The sequence below is a fragment of the Globicephala melas genome, chromosome 5 (genome assembly GCF_963455315.2).
Source record: "Globicephala melas chromosome 5, mGloMel1.2, whole genome shotgun sequence".
Lineage (NCBI taxonomy): Eukaryota > Metazoa > Chordata > Mammalia > Artiodactyla > Delphinidae > Globicephala > Globicephala melas.
In genome coordinates, this window is record NC_083318.1 from 37,294,662 (window position 1) to 37,318,583 (window position 23,922).

Genomic DNA, 23,922 nt, shown 5'->3' on the forward strand with positions numbered 1-23,922 from the left:
GTTTAAACAACTGTTTAGTTGAGTATCAGCTTTGTGGAGAAGCCAGATCCTGGCTGACCCTGGAGTGTGGCTCTTGGCTTTGCGCTGACCCATAGCTGTTGACATTGCATTTGACCTGAACAAGGCATCTCAGCATTGGGTACTTTTGATCTTAAAACGTTCTGTGTGCACTGTGGTGAGAGCAGCCCTCAGAGACCCACTGCACTCGGATGGGATGGTAGGTTTGTCTTCGTGGGCAGACTTGCAGAGGCTGAAAGCACACAGGTACTTGGTTTGGGAGTCACAGTCCCCTGTTTATTTTGAACCATTTATATGAAATGTGTTACTTCAGTGTCTTCTTATCTGTAAAGTGGGATTATAGTGGAACCTATCCCACAGGGTTATTAGGAGAAGTAAATGAGCTAATTGATGCACAGTGTTTAGACTGATGCCGGCCACACAGCATGTGCTCGATAAAAGTTAGCTATTAACTCGTGCTATTTCTATTTTTAAAGAATCATTTTTACTGCCCTCCCGTTGTAGTGAAGCTCAGGGAGATTAAGCAACTTGCTCAAAATTTCAGTTGGCAAAGGTTAAGAGTTTAGGGAGTTTATTAAAAACACCTCTTTTTTCCCAGCACAATTTTGGAACTACCTGAAAGAAATACAGGAGTCAGAACGTGAAAAAGCCAAACGGAGAACCTGGCTTTAGATTTGTGGCCAAATATGGGTGGAGCGCTGGCCAGAACAGACCCTCTCTGCCTGTTGCCGAGTGTGCTCACTGCTGTCTCCAAACCCTACACCAGTAAGTCCTCTTCCCTCAGACGCGTGAGTGAAGCATTGGGAGACAGAAGAGGAAGTTTGTCCAGCTGGGGTCCCTCCACACGAAGCCTGAAGGGGTGGGGGGGAATCAAGGTCCCTTTCAGAGTAAGTGGTGGAGATTGAGCAGAGATTAGAACCAAGAAGCTCAACCAACTCCCTGGATTCCGTACCTGTTTCTCTCGTCTGCCCTGCTCCACCCAAACCCCTCAGTCTTTTGCCCGGAGTCTGCTCCTCTGCTCATACCCCGCCCCGCACTAGGCGAGGAGGTAGAGGAACTCAGACACGGGGAAGAGACCCAGTCCTGGAAGTTGCCTTCATTACTTGTTTAAACTGTGTTTTGAGGCAGTTTGATGATTGATACTCAGGGTGAACGGGTCGCCATTGCACCGCCAGTCTTTCTGACCATACTGGTTCCTTGCTCACAGCTGTGGGCCTTCCTCCCAGCATCCCTATGGTACTTGCGAATTCCAAGCCTCCCGTGTCCCAAACACAAGGAATAACAGCCGAGCTTGGAGGAGGAGACTTCAGTGGTAAAAACAGGCACTTTGGATATGGGCACGTTCCTACTTTGAGTGACTTATAAAACGAGCGCTCTACGTGGAAACATTCAAAAAACCTTTCTTGCAGATCTTTCTGTATCCACTGTAGTTGAAAACATTTTAAAAATCAATATATACAAATGCTGTCACATGAAACCCAGTTTATATTTGTGTGAAGAAAAGCCTCAAACTTAAATAAGCTAAATAGTAATAGTTTATTAGTCTTTTGACCATATAATGTAGAATAAATAACTTAGCCTTTGAGTCATACAGACCCGTGATCCATGCCACTTCTTCCCCTTATTATCCTGTGACCGACCTCACGTGGGCCTCAGTTTCCATGTTTATCAAACGGGAATGGGGGTAACGTCTAACTCAACTGATTGTTATAGGGGAGCCGATGACGGCACATAGTGAGCAATTCACACACTTCCTGGCACACACATGCCTGGTATGTCACTCTTGGGTAACATCAGGTGTGTAGTGCACTGTTGAATACAGACACAAGACAAAACAGCTTGCTGTTGCTCACTGGATGCTTTTCTCGGTTCCCAGTCATCCCTCTTTGTGATTACTGTACTGGGAAACTGCACTTGCCACCTGCCAAGAATCTGTGCTTAAATCTGGGCATTAAGAACTCAAGCCTGATACTTAGAATGCTGGGTTCCATTCAGGCTTCACCCCATGTGTTCCTGAGCAAATTACTTACCCTGTCTCTGACTTAGTTTCCTCATCTGTAAAATAGGTGTGATGATGTTACCCATCTTGTGTAGCTGGGAGAATTTGATGAGCTAATGTGTGGGGAGATCTTGGAACAGAGCCTGGCACGTAGTAAACTCAATGAAGGTTTTGTTGGTGGTGGTTTTTTTTAAATGGCATTGATCCACTTAAATGGAACTTTAAGCAAGGCTTGCAAGTACTTAGAAATAAAATAGCTAGAGATTTTGCGTGGGGTTGAGGTGTTGGTTCAAATGTGGGTTATTACTAGTTTGGCAGCAGAAAATCTGTACTTCAGAATCACCAAACATGTTAAAAGAGAGTGCAAAATGGGAGATTTTTTAAAAAAATCATGTTTTGTTAAGAAAACATGTCAAGTATGTACTAAAGTAGGCCGAGAGTGTAAGGAGCCCGCCTGTGCGCACGCGCCCACCTTCAGCTGTCAGCGCAGGACTGACCCTCTTTCCTGTGTTCCTCCCCACCTCCATATTATTTTGAAGCAAATCTCAGGTATCATGTCATAAGAAATTGGGATCACATCTGTTGTACTTTAAGGGAAACTTCTTGTAAGCATGTTTTCTGAGATGCCTGCGGGGCCTTCTTGTTCCTGGCACTTATCCCCTTGCACCATTCTACCCTGGTGGACTGAAATTAGCTAAAGCTGGGGGGTGCTGCTGGGTCTAGCCTACGTAGTAGATTCCTTTGGGCCCATTCAAACTTTTCATTGAAAACTATGACTCCTTTTTTTTTTTAAAAAAAAAAAAAACTGTTTTGGATAAGGCTTTAAACAGGTATGCTATGACTGAATGTTTGTGTCACCCCAAAATTCATATGTTGAAGCCCTACTACCCAATGGGATGGTATTTAGTGGTGAGGCCTTTGGGACCTAATTAGGTCATGAGGGTGGAGCCCTCCTGAATGGGATCGGTACCCTTAGAGGAAGAGACACAAGACCACCATGTGAGGATTCAGCAAGAAGGCAACTCTCTACAAATCAGGAAGAGGGCCCTCACCAGGCACCAGATATGCTGGCACCTTGACCAGGACTTTCCAGCCTCCAGAACTGTGAGAAATAAGTGTTTGTTGTTAAAGTCACCCAGCCTGTGATATTTTGTTATAGCACCCCAAACTGAGACAAAGTGTATTAGTTTCTTATTGCTGCTGTAACAAATTACCACAAGTTTAATGGCTTAAAACAAGAAAAACTTACTATCTTCTAGTTCTGTAGGTCAGAAGTCTAAAATGGGACTCCCTAGACTGAAATCAGGGTGCTGGCAGAGCTCTGTTCTTTTCTGGAGATGCTAGGGGAGAATCCATTACTTTGCCTTTTCAAGCTTCCAGACGTTGCCTTCATCCTCTGGCTCCCTTCCTCCATCTTGAAAGCCAGCAATGTTGGATTGAGCTGTTCTCCCGTTGCATCGCTTTGACTCTCTCTTCTGCCTCCCTCTTCTCCATTTAAGGACCCTGTGATTACATAGGGGCCTACCTACCTGGATACTCCAGTATTAATCCAGGGTATTCTCCCTATTTTAAGGTCAACTGATGAGCACCGTAATTCCATCTGTCACGGTAATTCCCCTTTGTCATGTAACATAATATAGTCACAGGTTCCAGGGGTTAGGACTTGGACATCTTTGGGTGGAGGTAATGGCATTACCCTGACTACCACAGTAGGTATAATCCTTTGGGGATTATTCAGTACCCACTATCTATTCAACATTTAGTAAAAGTTTCTGAGGCTCTGCTTTGCACCAGGAACTGTGCCTGACAGGTTCTGGGGAAAGAGAGAGGACCCTTTAACCTCTAGGAGCTTGCACTCTGGTGAAGAGAAACCAGTCGGTAATGAGTCATTGTGGTCTGTGGGGAGCGCGGCAGGACTGAGGCCGCTCAGGACTTTTGGAGCTGAATTGTGAAGGGCCTTGAGTGCTGCATTTGGGGTTTGGACTCAATCCCATTGGTTAGGCCCAGAGATGACAATTAGCTGCCCTTTGGCAAGTCGGCCGGCAGAGATGCTTCCTTTGGCTGCAGTGGGTTTTAAAACCAGAATTCATCCCTGCCCAATGCACTGCACCCTCCATTCCTCTTGCTTTACTGCTTACCTGGCCCCTTGCAGGCAGGGGTTGGGGAAGGGAATGGAAACCACTGAAATGTATTAAACTTAACTTGATTAAATCTTGTATGTGGTACAGTAAATACCTTATTTGCACATCTCTTAAATTTTTTTCCCAACAATCTTAAAAGTCAGATTTTAAAATGCAGCGTCAGTGGAAAATAGGAGTAAGAGTGTGAGGAAGGCAGCTGTGGCTTAGTGGTGGAAGACGGGACAAATTTGAACTCAGAGTCCCAGGCTTACCTCTGAGCCCCACCAGGCACTAACCATGTGACTGGAAACAAGTCACTTAGCTTCTGCAAGATTCACTTTCCCAACCTGGTTAATGAGCGTGGTGACGTCAGTGCCCACAATGGGCTGCTGGGAAAGAACAAGGTCGTGTGTGGGGAAGTTCCTCACGGAGCCAGGGATGCTGGACAGACTCTGGCTGTCTCAGTTGTTGTTTGTAATCTGATAAATAAATGAATATTGTGGCCATAGTTCAGTTTTTCTTCGATTCATGCTCTTATAGATGCCTAAGGGTGCTTTTCTGAACCATATTTGCTTTTAGTCTAGACTCTGTGAGAAATTTAACTGAACCCTTACTGACCTGTCTCCAGACAAATGCTGAATGTTTCTTTAGTGGTAAATACTATTTTTGCATTTAAACATTTACTCATTCCACAAATACTGACTGACACCTTCTGGGCTTCATGTTGTGCTTAGAGCCATGCGGGAAGCTGTGCAGCCTCTCCTTGCGTGGTTCCTAACCCCCAAGAAAGAGGCGTGCATGCAAAAGTGAAGCCAGGGGACGTGGCTGTGTGTAGCTGAGTGCCCAGTGGGTGGGATGCAGAAGTGCTTTTAAGTTCAGAGCAAAGTGAAAATTAGCCTGAGTTGGCCTTGACAGAAAAACTTTCATGAAAAAGATGAAAGTTCAGCACATCCTTCAAGGATGGGGCTCCGTATGTTTGGAATAAGTACAAAGGACATTAGGAGGAAACTAGTGTGAGCTGTGGTCAAAGGACAGAGCAGGCCACCAACTTAGTTAATCATTCTCTCCTTCTGGAAACACTTTTGTCCATGTTGACCATGATCCTAGGTTTCTTCCTACCTCTTTTTATTTTATTTGTTTCTTAATCCCTCATTCCACACACATTACCTGACACATGCTTTAGTACTAGAAATGAGCCGTCACAAATTCCGTCCTCTGTACTTTTGTGTCTGTTTTGTTCATCCGTGGAAGTAGGGAAAATGGAGACTTGCTGTGTAGGGATAAATCGTTGCTCCTGCATCTTTTCTTTAATTCTGCTGCTCTGCATGGGCCCTATTTATACACTTGATAGCTCCAGCCTTAGAATCCATCCCCTAGAACACTTGGAAGAAGGAATATTTTTCTATAAAATTTTGGATATAAGACATATAAGGAAGGGAATTGGCCTTTATTGAGCACATGCTCTGTAGTTACTAGACATGTACTATCTCATTGAATCTCGAAGTTCCTTAGAGATCATCTCTTCGTTATGTCACAGATCACAACAATTACAGGAAGAAGGAACCATCGGTAAGAGACCAAGACCCAGGAATGTGGGTGACTTTCCCAAAGCCACCCAACAAGTCAGTGATTATACAGGAGTCTAAAACCAGAGATATCCAGTTTGTAGCTTCAAAATCTTTTTACTACCTGCATTCCATTCTCTACTAATTTAAAATTTGTTGCATATGAGCGTAACATATTTATCCATATAAATCGTTTGCTTTCTTTTCATTATAGATTTCACACATTGGCAAACTGAGAGATTTTCTTCTCGAACACAGGAAAGATTATATTAATGCTTATAGGTAAGTGTCTATTTCTTACCGTGATTTTAGTGACTGTTCTTTTCCATACCTATATTCCTTTTGAGCTTTTTGTCCTCACTTTTTACTAACTTAGGGTTGTAATGGGGAAGGTCAGTTTGGCAGTGGAAGAATATCTGCAGAGCAAAAAGGGGCTCCCCCCAGCCAAGGTAAGCTCAGCCATACCCCATGTCCTCAAGGTCACCATATCCTCACAGCAATGTCCCCTATTCTGATGTTCCCATGTGTCTGTAGCTCTTTGTGTGCCATATATGTTGTGAAACATGCGGAGAGAAATGGGGCAGTTTCTCATTGAATGCATATTGCTGAGCAAATGAAGAGAGAATGCAGGTCATGTAAAAATGCCATTTGGAAAGACAAGAGCTCTTGCCTCTAGTGAAGAAACTTTTGGTTAGGTTGATTTTTAAAAAGAAAAAGCATTTTGATCAAGCCTTCCAAAGTGGCTTCTGGAATAGACTCCAGCTCTCAGTAGACACAGGAACACCGCCGTGCAGATATCATGCCTCCTGCTCTTCCCTGACCTACATTTGCACCTGGCTTTAGTGTGGCATTTCTACCATAGGAGTCAGCTTCAAGTGTATTACCTAAATTAATGGAAAAGTTGGATTAGACATACGAAGTGACATCATTAGAAGCATCTTTTTAGGAGTTCATCATTATAAAGCAAGGGATTTTGCCCTTCAGAAGCCTTCCTATCACAGTTAGAAAATACAGAAAAAATCTGATTTTTAAAAAAACTTCGTCAATATATGCAAAAATGAAAATGTTTCATATAAATTCTTTAACAGAGAAAATAATTATGCCCCAGGTGAATTTTAAATAATCTCTACCAGTTTGTCTACTTCATACTTTTAACTGTATTTCATTTGCATAATTTTGGAATATACTAAATTATTCTAATGCTTAGTACCAAGAAAACCTTATTTTAAAGTTCTCAGTTAAAATAGTTGGTCACCACTAGATGGCAGTGTAAATTTTATTTCTAAAGGTGTATGTACATCAGATGCTAATTTTATAGTACATAAAAATGGAAGCGACAGTCATTTTGGAAAGCTTAATAAAACTGGTATAAGCCTGTCAGTTCCAGCTCCTTTCTTTAGTACTTTACAACTTAGGTTAAATAAGTGGTTGTAGAGATCTCTCATGGAAATCCATTATTAACTCCCCTTTTCCTTGAAAAGGCATCCAGCCAGGTGAATGCTTTAAAGGTTGGTTTAGTTCAGGCCACCCTGTCCCCTTATTAACCGTGCAAACCTGAGAAAGTCACTTAATCTGTAAAATGCAGTGTCTTCCTCTAAACCAGGGGTCAGCAAACCACAGCCTATAGGCCAAGTCCAGTCCGCTACCTATTTTTGTACAGCCTGTGAGCTGAGAATAGTCCTTATGTTTTTAAATTGCTGGAGGAAAAATAATAACAATAGGGACTTCCCTGGTGCCTCTGGTTAAGACTCCTCCCTCCCAATGCAGGGAGCCCGGGGTCCATCCCTGTTCGGGGAACTAGATCCCACATGCATGCCGCAACTAAGACCTGGTGCAACCAAAATAAAGAAAGAAAGAAATATTAAAAAAAAAAAAAAAAAGAAGATGAAATTAAGGGAAGATGCTGGGCCAGTGCCCCACCTCCTCTTCCCTGGTTAATCAAATACACTGTCCCTCCTAACAGTATACTTGTAATACATAAGAAATAAAACCAGGTTTTAAAAATAATAATAATAATTATAATAATATTTTACCACATAAGAAAATTATATGAAATTAAATTTTTGGTGTCTGTAAATAAAGCTTATTGGAACAGCGCCACACCCATTCATTTGAATGTTATCGCTGGCAGCTTTTACACTATGACAGCAGAGCTGAGTGGCTGTGACAGGCTGTGTGGCCCTCAAAGTCTAATATGTCTACTATGTGGCCCTTTCCAGAAAAGGTTTAAGGAGCCCTGCTGTAAATAATGAGAGTGATGATCACTTGCCACTTGTCAGGAGATTCAAATAAGACAGTACAATTGAAATGCAGTGCAAAAGGAAAAAGCAATGAGGGGACTTCCCTGGTGGCGCAGTGGTTAAGAATCTGCCTGCCAGTGCAGGGGACACGGGTTCGAGCCCCGGTCCGGGAAGATCCCACATGCCGCAGAGCAACTAAGCCCGTGCGCCACAACTACTGAGCCTGCGCGCCACAACTACTGAAGCCCGCGTGCCTAGAGCCCGTGCTCTGCAGCAAGAGAAGCAACCGCAGTGAGCAGCATGCGTACCACAACGAAGAGTAGCCGCCGCTCGCCGCAACCAGAGAAAGCCCGAGCGCAGCAACGAAGACCCAATGCAGCCAAAAATGAATTAAATAAATAAAATTTTTTTAAAAAGCAGTGGATTTAAAAAAAGATTATAAGGCTGCTGTTCTGTAACTTTGCAGTAGTTTTATACTTTTGATTATAATGGTGGGATTAAGGCATTTCTCCTCGAACAGCACAGCTCAGCTCCACACAGTGTGTCAGTGTTTCCAGAGCAGGTGTGGACTTAACTCCGAGTCCTCATGCCCCTGCTCAGGACAGTGGGCAGCTGGCCTCGGCCTCCCCCTTTCCCGGCTACCATGGCAGCACACTCTGGGGCGGAGGACCAGGCTCCCTGGAGCCCATCTCACCCTGCCACTTACTGGTTGTGTGGCTGCAGCGTCAGCAGAACTAGAGCTCCTGAGGCTTTCTTAGTCTTGACCAGTCATTACCCCATTATAGAAACTCAGTCTTTAATTCCTTTTCCCAATTGCAGTTCATGGCCAGCCAGTGCAGTCTGAGTTTCACTCCTACCCCTGTTTTGGTCCCTTTGAAAGATCAGGGACTTGGAGGGTCAATCACACCTAGGTTCTAGTCCCAGTTCTGCCATGTATTAATCACGTAAGTGTATACAGCTCACTTCACATCTTTGTGCTTGCTTTTTTTGTTTGTTTTTAAATAAAGTGTGGATAATGTTCTTGTGAGGATTAAAAGAGATGTGTGAGAGTTCCTGGCACATAGAAGTCCCTTGGTGAATGGTACCTGAATTGGAATCCCATTTGACCTGTGATGAGGTTGCAGCAGTGGTCAGTTGATAAAGCAAGCACCTCTAATTTCCTGCCAGAAGGGGGAGGGAGGGAGAGAAAGAGAGAGAGAGGATGCCAGAGTCAAGTCGACCTGACAGAGATGGACGTGTTCTCAGCGTGATCACTAGTGAAACCTAGGGTGGCGGCAGAGGTTAGGTCTGCAGGAGGGTGACCTTGCTGAAGGCTCCTGAATTAGACGCACTCAGCCATTAGTGCCACTGAACGGTCACAGCCCCGGAGCACAGAGAGCACAGAGGCCCCTGATAGCATATGAGAGAGAGGGCAGGCAGATCCCAGAGGAGAGAACAGAGAGGAGCTGTGGCTCCATGTGTGTTCACGCCCATGCCCAGGTCCTTCTGCCAGGCTGCCAATCAGAGAAGTCCCTGCCCCCAAGGGAGGGGCAGGAGGGAGGATGCTGAGGTTAGGTGTCACGCTAGAGGAGTGGATTCATGTAGAAACAGGAGGACTAGGGAATAAGCATTCCCCTCCATGCCCTACATTCTCTCCAGATGGAGAAAGGCCATCCTTATCTTCTCCCATCAAGCTCTCCCTCCCAAAGGTGGTAGACTGTTTAAAGCCTTTCTTTTTTTACTGCTCTGCCTCCCAATGCAATGTGCTGGCCTTGGCTTGTTACTGAGAAGATTTTGGATGGAGTGTGATCATGGAATGGAGAGAAATATTACCTTCAGACCCATAAAGCTATGTTAGCTTGGCATAATTAGGAAGCTGTAATCTTTTCCACAATGTAGAGCTCAGACTTTATTGACCCATTTAATTTTTTTTAAATAATGACATTTTACTAGAACAGCATGCAACCTAGGTAGCCTCTGGCTGGATCTCTTGAATGATTTTAATTAAAACTGATTCCTCCACTTCTGGTAGATGTACCTTTTCCTCAATATCCTGGCAACGAAACAATACCACCTGGGGGAGAAACTTGGTTTTTGTTGTTGTTACTAATAGAATAACCATACTGTCAATTTCCAGTTTAAAAGGTTAATATATAATGTCTCCTAAAGGAACATCACCTTTTAATTGAGTAATCAGTTTTATCAAATTAACCTTTAGACCTTTTCAATTTCACTGAGCTGAGTTTCCATTAAGTCAAAATAGAGTAGGAGGATGTTAATCTAATGTTTTTGGAATTAGTCCTTTATAGGTCTGCTCCGTCCACAAGGTACATAGCCACTTGGAAGTGGGTACCTGTCTTATTTATTTGTTCCTGACCCCGTTAGCCTCCGTTTCCGGAGAGGTGGTTTCTATTAGGGGCGGCACAGGACTCGCCACCCCTCTGCTCACTGCTCTCACTCCGCCCGCCTTGACCTGACCGGGGAGTTGGGAGGAGGGTGGAGCGTGCTTGCCCAGCCCCTTCCCCTGTCTCTTGGGTCTTCTGCCTCAGGTAGAGTACATTCTGTCTGGGGTTACCATGTTAAGCCGAACTAGTTAAGAAAACAGAATATTGGGGAGGGTTGGGATAGGGAAATAGGTCTCTGTTGCTTTTCAGGTTCTGCTGAGGGGAGGACCATCCATTCCCCAGGAACCTGTGGGCTTCCTTCTCTCCTTCCAACGACCCCCTGCCCCCGAAAATGTGGACCCTGGGGTTGGGGCGTGGGAAGGTGCCACAATGAGGGAGGAGAGGAGCCTGGCCTCCTGGTTGGCCCTGGGAAGAGCCTCAGGCTTACTCCTCCCTCTTCTCTTGGGGTCCTGTCATCAGGATGGACACATTCCCTGCCCCTCTGTGCCTCCACTTTTCCAGGGAAGGCTCTGGAAGGGGGGGTGCCCGCGGGTCTCAGGGTGGGAGTGAAATAAATCCGGGAGGGACCTATTAAGGAGCACAGTTGTGTAGCTGTGCGTCAGGCCTCTTCAGGTCAGCCTCATGCATTAAGTGAGGTCATTCAGAAAGTATTTGGCTCTTGAGATATTGATTTATCAGCCTACTAAATCCTAGGTATTGCTCGTGATGATGGGATGCAGTAATGAACAGACAGACAAATGTCCCTGCCTTTATGCAACTTATATTTTGGAGAGGACGATAGAAAAGAAACAAAATAAATGAGTAAAACATAATAGTGTTAGAGCAGGATAAATGCTTTTAGGGGGAGGGGAGAAGGGAAAATAGAAAACGTCAGGGAGGGTACAAGTTTATAAACGTAGCTTAGGGAAGGACTTTTTAAGATGGGGGGGACATTGAGTAAACACCTAAAAGAAGTAAGCAGTCAGTTGTTTATATAGATATCATCCAGGGAAAGGACATTCCAGAAGGAGAAGACGGCAGCAAGTGTAAGGTCCTAATGCAGGAGGATGTCTGGAGGGTTCACGGAACAGCAGGGAGGCCAGGGTGGCTAGAGCAGGAGGGACTGGGGAGTGTGGGGGGTGGTAGTTGAAGATGAGCTCAGAGGGGGCAGCAGCCAGATCTCGTGAGCCGTCTTAACGGCTCATGTAGCTCTTGTGAGGACCTCGGCTTTTACTCTTAGGGGGGAAGCACTAGAAGGTCCGTACAGAGGGTTGATAGGATCTGAGTAACTTTCTAACAGATCAGTAAGGCTAGTGTGTTAGAATAATCTGTGGAGGGACACGACAGAAGCAGCAGACCAGCTGGGAGGCTACGGTTACGTTACAGTCCAGGCGAGAGATGCCGATGGCATGGCCCAGAGGGGTTAGCAGTGGATGTGATAACGAGGTCACATTCTGGAATTATTTTTAAGGTACAGCCAACGAGATTTGTTAATGGATTAGCTGTGAGCTGGGAGAGAAAAAGAGGTGCAAGGATGACTCCAGGTTTGGGGCCTGAGCAGCTAGAAGGAATGGAATTGCCATCAACCCAGATGGGGGAGCATGTTTGAAGAGAGCGGGCAGGAGCTCAGTTTGGGGCATATTTGCAACACAGGTTAAACATCTGAATAGAGACGTTGAGCCGGCAGTTAGATATACGTGTCTCAGGTTCAAGGAGAGGTTCAAGCTGAAGACATAAATTTGGACTTGTCATTGTAGAACTGGTATATACGCCGACCAAAAAAAAGCCACGAGCCTAGCTGAACTCACCAAGGGAGCAACGTAGACAGTGGAGAGGTTGAGGGACTGAGGGTAAAAGGTATCAACAAAAAGCCTGAAAACGAGCAGCAGCCAGGGAGATAGGAGGGAAACGGGAGAGTGTGTTGTCGGGGAAGACAGAGGAGAAAGCAAATCAGGGGAAGGGGAGCCATTAGCTCCATCCAATCTGTGGAAAGTAACTGAGGGGAGGGATGACCCAGGGGTGACCCTGGGGAGTGAGGAGCACAGTGGGGGGATGAGGGCAAAAGGCCCTTTGGATGGGGTCGAGAGAGAATAGTCAGGAAGATGGAGACAGGGTTGTAAGCGTCTCAGAGGAGTTTTACTGAAAAAAGCGGGGAAATTGGACAGTAACTGGTAGGAGACATGGATTTGAGAGGTTTCCTTTTGTTTTTTAAGTTGGGAGAAATAACAGCATGTTTGTATGTGGCTAGGAAAGATCCAGTAGACGGGGAAAATTGATTTTATTAGGAACTAACACGTGTAGTGTTCACTGTGTGCCAGACACTGCCTGAGCACCGTGTCTGCGCAGTAATTCTTTTACGGTTGATGGTGCACGAGAGAGAAACTGGGGCCAACCTGGTGCCCAGGTGGAGGGGCAGAGCTAGGAGATGGACACCTCATCCCTAGTAGCTGGGGAGAAGGCACAGTGTGCCGGCCCATGGGAAGCGAGGTGGGGAGAGCTTGGAGGAGCTCTCAGAAACCAGGAAGCACAGTTATTACTGATGCTGCAGATGGGGACGGAGGTGTTGGAGGTTTGAGCTGTGAGGAGAAGATACGAAACAGGCACCTGGGAGAGTGGGAAAGCAGACACAGTGAGAACATACCGCATAATTGCCAGGCACCATTAGGGGGCCATGTGTGGTTAGTAATCATATAAAGCCAATATTTTGATCTCTGTCTGATTCCCACTTGATCCTAAACTCAGCTGCTGGTGAGCTAGTAACTCTCCGTTCTCCGTACAGCGCCGGTCTCCGGACTCTTAACTCCAAATGGCCCTTCTCTCATTGCTTCCCACTCCTGGCATTCTTCCAGGAGCCAGACTCTTCCTATAGCCCTCAGAAGTTTAGGATGGAAAGAGTCAGATCAATTAAACAAAATCCAGGCAACCAAATATTTTTTGAGTCCGTCATGTGAAAGCAGTCTGTTATTAGTTTGTGGACTGCACCAGTGTTCTGTTCTCTTGATCAGGCTGCGGTGAGCGTCAGTAACCTCAGTCCTGTGTCAGCTTTGTGGCCACTGTGCTGTATGTCACAGTGACTTTTCCCTTTCTCCTTCATAAATTATAGAACTTCAGAACTTTACTTTGTCTAGATTTTATCACAAAGTGTTTAGAAGACCATTTGCCCTGGCTTCGCTTTTGAAAACAAAGTATCAGTCGTAGACCATCTGGTCTCAAGAGCATTACTTCTGTCCTTTTGAGTTGCATTATAGGGACAAGTGTTGTTAGCAGCTTCTTTCTTTCATACTTCCAGTTCTTTCTCCTCTTCCTTCTGTGCTCTTTGTTTCTACTGCTGTCTCTTGCTCACCCAGGCCCCAGATCTCAGGGTCTGCTGATGCTTTGCCTCCAACATCTACTCTGTTCCTGACGATTTTTACATCTCAGATCCATCACCCCTTTTCAGTCTTGCCACCCACGCTCTACCATGGCTCCTGTCTTCAGTTCGACAGAAATTTACTAGCCCCTACCTGTGCCAGGGATATAAAGATGAATAAGGCAGGATTCTCTGCCTGATTTCCATAACCCATCACCTGATTTTCCCCCTCTCTTCCAGCTAAATGTGGAATTGCCACATTTATCTTCATCAAGCTCTGCCTTTCCACTGGCTACAGAATAAAACTCCTCAAGTCATACTGGAGGCCCAGCAAGAACTCATTGCTTCTACCTAGCCTGTGCTCCAGCCAAACTGAACCACTGACTGTTCTCCAGACAGGCTCCCTCTCTCCCGATTCCGTTCTGTTGCTCGGAGTGTCTGCTCTTGTCTCCCACGGCTACATCCTGCCTTTCAAGATTTAGTTCGTAGATCACCTTCCTTCTGATTAGCTAATAGGGAATAAGCGTCCCCTCTTCTGAACTCTTCTACCTTTTATGACTCAAGAAGTGCTTTGAGCAGTGGTTAAGAGTATGGAGGCAGGATGCCTTGGTTCAAATCCCAACTCTGCTAATTCCTAGCTGTGTGACCTTGGCAAGTTACTTAACCTCTCTGTGCCTCAGTTGCTTCATGCGTAAAATGGGAATTATAATAGTACCCACCTCATAGAATTTTGATAATTAAGTGGGTAAATATATGTGAAGTGCTTAGAACAGTGAATTAGTGTTAATGCATGGACAGTGTTATATGGCTGTTAACCTTTGTTTATGATGTATAGTTGTGTACATAAGCCTGTGGACATTACCTGTTGTGATGGAGCTTATTGAGAGCAGGGTCTATGTTTTGTTCATGTAGCCCAGACATTAACAGTTTCATTTCATAACGTATATTGGGCATATACCATGGGCAAGGTACTACACTTGCTCATAATTAATATTTATAGCAAAAATGAGATCGTGATCTTTAACTTTTGTCCAAACCTTTTCAGTAACCTTTGGAACAGAGTCTAAAATAACTTACGTTATTCTCTCTCCTTCTCTGTCTTCAGGAAGTATCTAATTGCATATTAAATTAATAGGCAGAATGTCCGTGGTATTTTGTAATTTTGAACTCGCCCTTTCTTAACATAGTAACCAACCAGATAATTTTTAAAAGCCTATTCCTTTAAATTTCTGAACCAGTGAATAAACTTACTTCTCTGGTTTTTTCCTTGTTTCTCCCTGAAATAAGTTGACTAATCCAAACCTATACCTAACGTAATCTCCTTAAACTGAATCTAAAATTTAGATAAATTGAAGTCTGTAATAAAATTATTCCTCTGCACATCATAAAGGAAATAAAATCAAAGTTTGAAAAAGTTAGGTGTGCATGTCCCGTGAGAATATATCTTTTGGAATTATTGGCCAGATGGTTAACCTTTTCCAAATAGTAGTCATTTTGTTATGGTGATTCTTAATTTGGGGCTATGTCACTGCCAAGCCAAGCGTTCGTTACTTTTGATGAGTGTTTCAAACACCGATTATATAGCTAGTGCTGTTCTTACAACATCACAGCAGAATCAGAGTTTGAACCCTTTCTCAAGTTGCTCCATCTCCTCATCTGTCACGTCCTGAACTTTCCGTGCCGTCTTTGGCCCTGCATCTTACCGTCTTTCCTTCCACACCTGTTCTTTCTTCTGTGCTCTGTGTCCTAGGCGTCTCCTCGTTTACCTCCACACCCAGTCAGCCCAGTCTTGTAGACCCGGTCTGTGAGATCTCTCTCAGATCTGTTATGCTTCCTCTCCCCCACTGACATGGCGTTGCCCAGGCTCTGTTCATCTCTTCCTGGATGCTCAGTGCCCTCTTAACTGGGGTCTGATTTCATCCACCTCCAGGCCAGCGACCACAGAAGACCCCATGCAAAATGCAGATTCCTCTGTTTAAAATCCTCCAATGACTAAGCCAGCCGGCAGTCCCCACCTTCTGTACCGCAGGGACTCCTTTCCGGTTGATAGTGGCATATTTGTATTTTGTATGATTGTTGTATTTGGGGGAACCTGTTGATACTGAAGAAACAGCTAATGCAGATTTGGTAACTTTAAATAAATGTGTACTTATCATAATCTCGTCTGCATTCCTTTGGAAAATTGTGTAGACATATGCTAGGCACATTCAGCGTGGAGACACTGACCAGGTGCATGTGATGTGCTGCCCCTTGAAATAAATTAGGGGGTCCCAGAGGTCCATAGCTAGGATGCTTGGTTTACAGGGACCACCTGGTATACTTCTGTTTTCCCTTTCATTCTCAGATGTGTCCTGTTGTAGATCATACATTATGTGGTCATTCCAACCATGACCCACAGGCTGGGGATTTGGAGCAGGCCTTCTCCGCTGTCTCCTGTGTGGAGACTCTTCCTCTCCACCTGCCCAGCACCTCCCCTGCATGAACTTACCACTCCCCGCATGGGTCCCACAGTCCACTTCCAGACCAGTGCCATCCACCGCAGTTCCTGTGCCCCCCGTGTCTGTGCCAGTCTCCCCTGTGGTGTGATACCCTCTGTGGGAATCAGAAATGAGCCTTACTTAATTAACTTTGAACCTCCAGCCCTGCCACAGTGACATATGGGGGGCTAGTATACAAGTGAGTGAATGAATGAATTGCAAGGATTAAAAAGTAAATAAAATACATGTTAGGCACCGAGAATAGTGTCTGGTGCATCCTAAGTGCTCAGCTAATGTTAGCACACTTACTGTGTGGGGGACAGCATTTTTAGGTATTGGGGAAACAGAAGTAAACAAGACAAAGTCCCTGCTTTCGTGAAGCTTGCATTCTCCTGGGAGGAGATGGATGTTACTATTTCAGAGTGCTGTAGAGGAAAACAAGCCAGGTAAGGAACGTATAGTCGGAGAGGAGTAGTGTGATTTGGGGAGCTGCAGCCCTCACATCACAAAGCAGAGTGTGGGAGGGCGGCTTTGGAGCTGAGAGACAGTGACTTAATAACCAGCACAGACTATTTACAACAGCTGAGACATGGAAGCAACCTAAATGCCCGTCAACAGATGAATGGATAAAGAAGATATGGTGTGTGTGTGTGTGTGTGTGTGTGTGTGTGTGTGTGTGTGTGTGTGTGTGTGTGTGTGTGTGTGTATATATATATATATATATATACACACACACACACAATGGAATGTTACTCAACCATAAATTAGAATGAAATAATGCCATTTGCAACCACATGGATGGACCTAGAGGTTATCATACTAAGTGTAGTGGGTCAGACAGAGAAAGACAAATACCATATGATGTCACTTATATGTGGAATCTAAAAAATTGTTACAAATAAACTTATTTACTAAACAGAAACAGACTTAGAAAACAAAGGGGTTACCAAAGGGGAAAGGGGTAGGGAGGGATAAATTAGGAGTTTGGGGATTAGCAGATACATACTGCTATATATAAAATAAACAACAGGGCTTCCCTGGTGGCTCAGTGGTTGAGGGTCTGCCTGCCGATGCAGGGGACATGGGTTCGTGCGCCGGTCCAGGAAGATCCCACATGCCACAGAGCGGCTGGGCCTGTGAGCCATGGCCGCTGAGCCTGCGCGTCCGGAGCCTGTGCTCCGCAACGGGAGAGGCCACAGCGGTGAGAGGCCCGCGTACCGCAAAAAAAAATTAAATAAATATAATAAACAACAAGGACCTACTGTACAACACAGGGAGCTATATTCAACATCTTGCAGTAATCGATGATGGAAAAGAATCTGTATAACTGAAGAATCTGTATAACTGCATCACTTTGATGTACACTTCAAACTAACACATTATAAATCAACTGTACTTCAATTTAAAACAAAAGAATTAGGGAGACTAAAGAAAATAAAAACTAAAAATAACCAACACAGGCAGTGACCACCACTGAGGGCAAGTGCTGGGTGTGGCACAGGGGGTGGTCGGTGGGGCTGGTTCTGGTCAGGCCGTGTGCGCAGAGATGCGAGGGCAGAGAGAGGGCAGGCATCTGCTGGGAGAGAGCCCAGGCTGCCGAAGGTTGTGTGTCTGATTGGGGGATAGCAAGGAGGCCAGTGTGACTGGAGCAAAGTGAATGGGAACGAGAGGCAGGAAGTATGGTCACAGGTGGAGGTTGGGAATATCAGGACTTTGTATTTTATTCTCAGTGAGGATGGGAACGGGGGCTAGTGCGGCTGGTGGGTGGAAGTGGAATGATTATCTAAGGTCCCTTTTAACTTGACATTTTGTGATTCTGAATTTCAGCTGTAGTGTCCAGGGTGTCTCATCACTGTTCATAATAATGCTGCAGCACCCACCCATGTCTTACAGAAATGAGCACAGAGATATAGCTACAACAGCTTCAGGGTGCGGCATTACTGAAAGTGGGCACCCTTACTTGTTCAGTAACTTTAGAGTTTTAACTGATTATCAGGGGAAGTGAAATGGTTCTAAAACTCTTTCATGGTGAGTTTTGAAGACCACTTGTCAACATGGGAGAAATGCCAGCCTGAAACAGCTCTTCACAAATGGTGTCCCCACAGCGCTCTCCGTGCAGCCCCAGGGGTTCCTCTGGGGGACTCCAACTCTGTCAGTGTGCTTTGTGACAGCCGTCAGTAGCTGCCCCGCTGTTCTCAAAGTCAAAGCCCACACTCGTAACAAGGCCTGTGTGCTCCGGCCCTGATTCCACTCCAGGCCCGCCACACTCTCGCTGGCGTGGCCTGCTCCAGTTTGGTCTTCAGGAAGCTTTTCCTGACGGCCTTCGTAAGTGTTGGTTCTACTGTCTAGAGCGTTCTCCCACCTCTTAGCCTGGCCAGTTCCTCCTCATTCTTCAAGTCGCAGCTTAAACGTCACGGCAGCAGGGAACTTTGTTCTTCCTTTCACACCCCGTGACTCCACGTGTGGTCATTTGCTGCTGCCCTTTAATTTTGTCCCTCTCTCTCTCTTTGTTAGCCATGTCATGTCTGAATATGGGAGAATGACGGACACAGAACGAGACCAGATAGACCAGGATGCTCAGACATTCATGAGGACCTGCTCAGAAGCGATCCAGCAGCTGAGAACACAAGGTGCCGTGCCCCACAAGATGCAGCCAGCCAGCTGTGACTCAATTCAGTACTTACATCATGCACGTGGCACAGCCGCGTAAAGCTCTCTTTTGTGTTCTTATTTCGATTTAGGTTTCAGAACTTTAAAATTCTTTTTTCCTGATTAGTGTTTTAACCTAAGCTGTTAACAATAATGAAAAGGCCATGAATTCGGGTGAAACAGATGGGAAGAGGGAGGTGGAAAGGACCTCTCCACACAGAACCAAAAATTTACCAAGGGACCAGGGTCAGAGAAGATGAATCGTGTGTGGAGGTGTGTGCGTGTGTGCCTGTGTTCTGGGTGGCACTGAGAGGGGCAGCAGTTGATGGCATGTGGACAAGGATACAAGGTCTCTGAACTCTCTACTTAGAGTATTAAAGTAAACTGCAGTATCAGACTCTCATCGTTAAGAGGAAGACTCTGGAGCCTTGGCTGCTTACGTACCCACCCCAGCCCCACCATGTTCTGGCCATATGGCCTTTGGCAAGTCACTTAGTCGCCCTGGGTCTCAGTTTCTTCATCTATAAAATGGAGATATTTCTCAGCGTATATCTCTTAGGTATATTGCTTAGGGTTTTTATGAGAATTCTCATGGCATCCTTAGAACAATAGCTAGCATTAGGGTTACTATTATCATCTCACTTTCACTGATGTTTAGATCTTACTGAGAGGCTGAGGTGGCTTCCTTGATTCTTTTTTAATTTGCTTAGGCAGATACAGATTCCATTAACACAGCATAGAGTTCAACTGGCCAGATGCTGTTGTGCTTGACACAGACTTTGTTTGGGAAGCTTCCATGGACAGCCTGGAGAGTCTGTTGAAAGCTATAGACATTCCTGCCAGAAAAAAATATACATATGCACAAAATTTTGTGTCTAATTTCATGGATCAGCTAAATTCCTCATGTGAATCTCAGATGACGCGGCCCTATGGTAGAAAGAGATCATGCCCCCTGCCCTTAAGGACGTTCATTGAGATAACCTAGAAAATATACATGAACATTAATAAACTGAGGAATTAAGTGACCTTGGCCTCCTTATTGACTCTGAGCCTTAGTTTCTTCATGTGTAAAACAGGCCTAATTAGAATTGCCTTTTGCATTGTTTGGGTCAATAGCAGTGATTTACGTGAAGTACTAACAGGGTGCCTGCACATGGTAGGTACTCAGTCTCTCATAAACCGGAGCTGTCTTAGCAAAGTAACTGGCACAGACTCTAAGAAGAAGTGATGGTTCACAGAAGAAAGGCATCCTTGTGGCTCAGAGAATCAAGGTTTCCTGGAGAAGGAAGGTTTGACTCGGTGTCTAAAGGAAATGTGAATGGCTGAGGGAAGAGGATGGAGCATTCCAGGCTGAAAAACAGGCAGGCACAGGGGGCATGTGTGCTCTGAGTTTGATTTAAACGTGTTACTTGAAGGTCAGCTTGAACGTTGGGTGCTGTTAATACGAACAGGGTCAGCACTCAAGAAGAGGGCTGTGTCAGATGCCATCCCTATGTGCTGTAATAACCCATAAATTATTTGACTAGTTTTTCTGCAGGTTGAATCTTTTACTCTCACAAAGCCTAATAAATCTTACTCTTTTAAAAATGTAATGCCACTTGACACAAGACTTGTTTTATAGCTGTATTTTTAAGAATACTTCTAATAAAGAAACTGTTGTGAGGAAGCTGAAGATGAATTGTTCTTCTGTATAATTGAATACAGAGCCCTGAATATTGTTCTTTTCTGTTACAGCCCACAAGGAGATACATTCCCAGCAAGTGAAGGAGCACAGGAGTGCTGTTTTGGATTTCATTGAAGATTACTTAAAAAGTATTTCATTTTATCTTAAAGGGCAAATGTGGCATTTCACAATAGATGGGATGCAACATTTAGCTTTGCTAGCTGAAGACTGTCCTGTCTCATTGTATTTAATGATACCTTTGCCCGAGAAGCAGTTTTAAGTGGTCTCTGCTATTTTCCCCTGAACAGGAGTATGTAAACTTTACTCAGAACAAAGAGCCATCCGAGTTAAGCGAGTGGTGGACAAGAAAAGATTGTAAGTATTGTCTCCATTGGTGTTCTTTAATTAATAATAGCAAATAAAGTTTGTAGAGCACTATGCTTTAGAGTCAGACTGGGTTGCTATATAAACATGAAAAACAAGCTAACTTAATCAGGATATGTCATAATTAGTGAGATCTGTAGCAAGTTCAGGGTGGGACTGGTACCATTGAGTAGCAAAGCCTAGGACCTAAGAGCTCCAGCTTGCAGGCAGGCAGCCTGTGTTTAAATCGTGGCTTTGCTGTCTGACCGTGGGAAGATTGCTTAACTTCTCTGTGCCTTAGTTTCCTCACTTGTAAAATGGAAAGGTTTATAACACCTACCTTGTTGGGTTGTTGTGAGAATAAAATGAGTTGATGTAGGTAAAACACTTGCCGTTGAGTGGTTAATATACGTTAACTTATACTATTATCTGCTCTGAAGCATTTACCATGTGTCAGGCACTATGTTTATTTCATTTAGTCCTCACAGCCACTCTATTAAAAAGTATTAGTACCCCATATTATAGAGGAAGTTGAGGCTCAGGGAATTTGGGTTACTTGCACAGTGTCACATAGCTGAACTCAGATTTGAACGTCAGGTTAACCAGGGCGGATTTCTCAAACAATGGGCTTTGTGTTGGATGCTGAAAGAAAATAATCTGGGTAAGGGATTAGAGAGGAAGAAAGCAGGCCAGGCTCAGGCAGGAGGGCAGGCAGAGTATTTGCCCAAAGCAAGTCCTGGAGGAGAAGTTAGGGCCTTGATGGTGTGTGATTTGTCATCGAGAGGTGGTGCGTGGTCACTGGGTCTCACACCCACCAGAGCGAGAGATGCCAATTCTGCTTCCTTATCTCAGGCGGACCTTGACACTTGAGACTTAACAGGTACCTTGAGTAAAGTAAGAAGAGGCTTTGGCAGCTGCCTCCTCAGTTCCTGGTTCTCAGCAGAGGTTTGGACAAATTAAGATCAGATGGGAATTGTTCTCATTTAGGCAGTGAAGTTCATTCTCGTCTCCTGTCAGATAGCTGCCCTGTGCCAATTACTTTGAGCAGAGGACCTTGAGGGAAATAACTGTGTGTCCCTTCACAATGTAGTCCAGCCCTCCCTTCTAGTTCTTTCCTCACCTTACCCCAGAAGGCATCTGCCTAAAACATACGTATACTTTTATCACTCCCTTGCTCCAGTGTCTTTACAAAGCTAAACTTCACAGCATGACATTCCAGGCCCGTAACGATTTGTTTCTAAGTTGGTCTCCATGGATTTATGCTCTGACTATACCTGACTACTTTGTGTTCTAAAGAGGCCTTGTTCTTTGAAATTTTTATGCCTTAATCCTTGCTGAGGTCTCTGCCCAGAATGCCCTTCACATATATATTTATATTCCCTGCCCCTGTCCCCTATATTCACGTGGCAAGCCAATTCCTATTTATACTTCCAGCCCCAGTTAAGATGTTGCTTGCTCTTTAAGGCCTTTCGCAGTTCCCATGGGCCCTATTAGTAGCTCCTTCCGATGTAGGTTCCCTGCGCGTTGTCATGGTCAGGTGTGACACTTCCACTCTTAGAAAGCTGCTAGTACGCCCCCTTAGCCCAGTGTGTGGCATGATGCCTGTCCCAGTCTAGGGAAGCCACTCAGTGAGGACTGTGGAATGAATGAATGAATGAATGGCAAGTTTCCTGAAGATAATTTGGCTGTTAAGTAGAGTTGTTTTCACTGTCAAGTTGGATTGGTGGGTTCTTTGTTTTTGTATTATTTTGTTTTCATTGGTGATGGTTATGTTAAAAATCATTCTTATAAAATAGATTTGTGAAACCCAAGTTCTCATGTTTTATGGCATTGTTGCTACTCTCATGTTTGTTTTTTTCTTGGTGAAAGAAGAGCATATTTGTTAGTAAAGGGGCAGTCTGATTGTTTTGTATTTTAAACCCTTCACAGTGTAAGAGAAAAGTTATTCTCTGATGGTGTTTATTTTCATAGAAGGGTAATATCGCACTAATCTCTCACACCAAAGGGCTCTTATTCCAGACGGGGTGAAAATGTTTTGCCCGTGAAGGCAGACGTAGTCTCAGCCGAGCTTTCTGGGGTTTTCCCTCCATGCCTGCTCCATTTCTTAGAAGGATGCACCATTGTCAAATGTAGCTCTCTTCACCCATCCCTAGGCACTGTGCTACCTGAGTTGACAGTTGCACCTGCTGTTAGTTGCCTTAAGCTGAGCATGCAGATGGTGATAACTCTTGCTGGGGTCTCACCTCTGTTCTTCCTCCTGCTATGAGACTGAGAGTCCTTTGAAGACAGGGACCATTGTGTCTTTTCTCTCTGTGGTCCCAGTGCCTTAATCAGACCCTAGCACAAGATAGGTGCTCAGTTAAGGGTTCTTGAGTGAAGTAAGGAATGGGGCACAGGCACTCATTACAGGATCCTCAGGTCTATGTATTGAGAGCTTATAAAATGGAAAGGTTGTGGGCAGTATAGACACAGCATTGGCACAGGTGACCTTGTCATCCCCAAAGGGTTTGACGTACACCCATATCCTCCTGATCACCTGAAAGCACTAATATTTTGGTTAAGATTTAAGTTGAAATAGCCAACAGATGCCCTCCTGGGTATGTGCTCTAATTTAAAACATCAGAAACGTTTCCCCTTTCCAGAAAGCAATCAGGTTGAATATCAATCGCCTTTCTTTTTCCTGGGAAGAGGTTTGAGGTGGCGATCTGGAAATTAAAACTAACCTCTGATACTGTTTTTCACGAGTTCAGAGCATTTTCTCTGTTTAGGTGTAATAAACTATACAAAAATCCAGGAACACATCCAAACTTAAAATAGTAGGGCTTCTCTTCAAATTGCTATTTCTTTCTTATTCAGTGGTGAGTCGGCTGATCCTGAATCTGCCCATGGCTAACCTCACTTTAAAGTTTGCTGGGTTTGGGTGCATCATTTGAACACATCACTTTTCGCTAGTACAGTGATATTCTTAGAGTGGGAACTCCTGGCTATTTTTTCTGCTTCAAAGGAGACTTGAGATTGATAAAACATATTGCCTGAAAGATGATGTTTCTTCTAACATTGCACAGGTTATGAAACAACAGATAGGAAGTCTAGACAAGTTTATAGCACCTTCTGAA

The 23,922-nt window shown here is 44.6% G+C and overlaps 1 protein-coding gene across 3 annotated transcripts in view; it reads left to right on the plus strand.

Moving 5' to 3' along the window:
- The window catches only part of STX18 (syntaxin 18), a 122,650-nt gene that overhangs the window by 62,234 nt on the left and 36,494 nt on the right, over window positions 1-23,922 (plus strand). For 2 of the 3 annotated variants that reach the window (XM_060299153.2, XM_030864193.3), the window contains exons 2-5: window positions 5,917-5,984; window positions 18,646-18,761; window positions 20,515-20,592; window positions 20,752-20,818. In XM_060299153.2, coding sequence (XP_060155136.1) covers window positions 18,653-18,761; window positions 20,515-20,592; window positions 20,752-20,818 — 254 coding nt within the window. In that variant the 5' untranslated portion in view covers window positions 5,917-5,984; window positions 18,646-18,652. Of the gene's footprint in view, window positions 1-5,916; window positions 5,985-6,078; window positions 6,152-18,645; window positions 18,762-20,514; window positions 20,593-20,751; window positions 20,819-23,922 lie in introns of those variants that run through there. The other variant, XM_030864195.3, reaches the window with a different exon arrangement.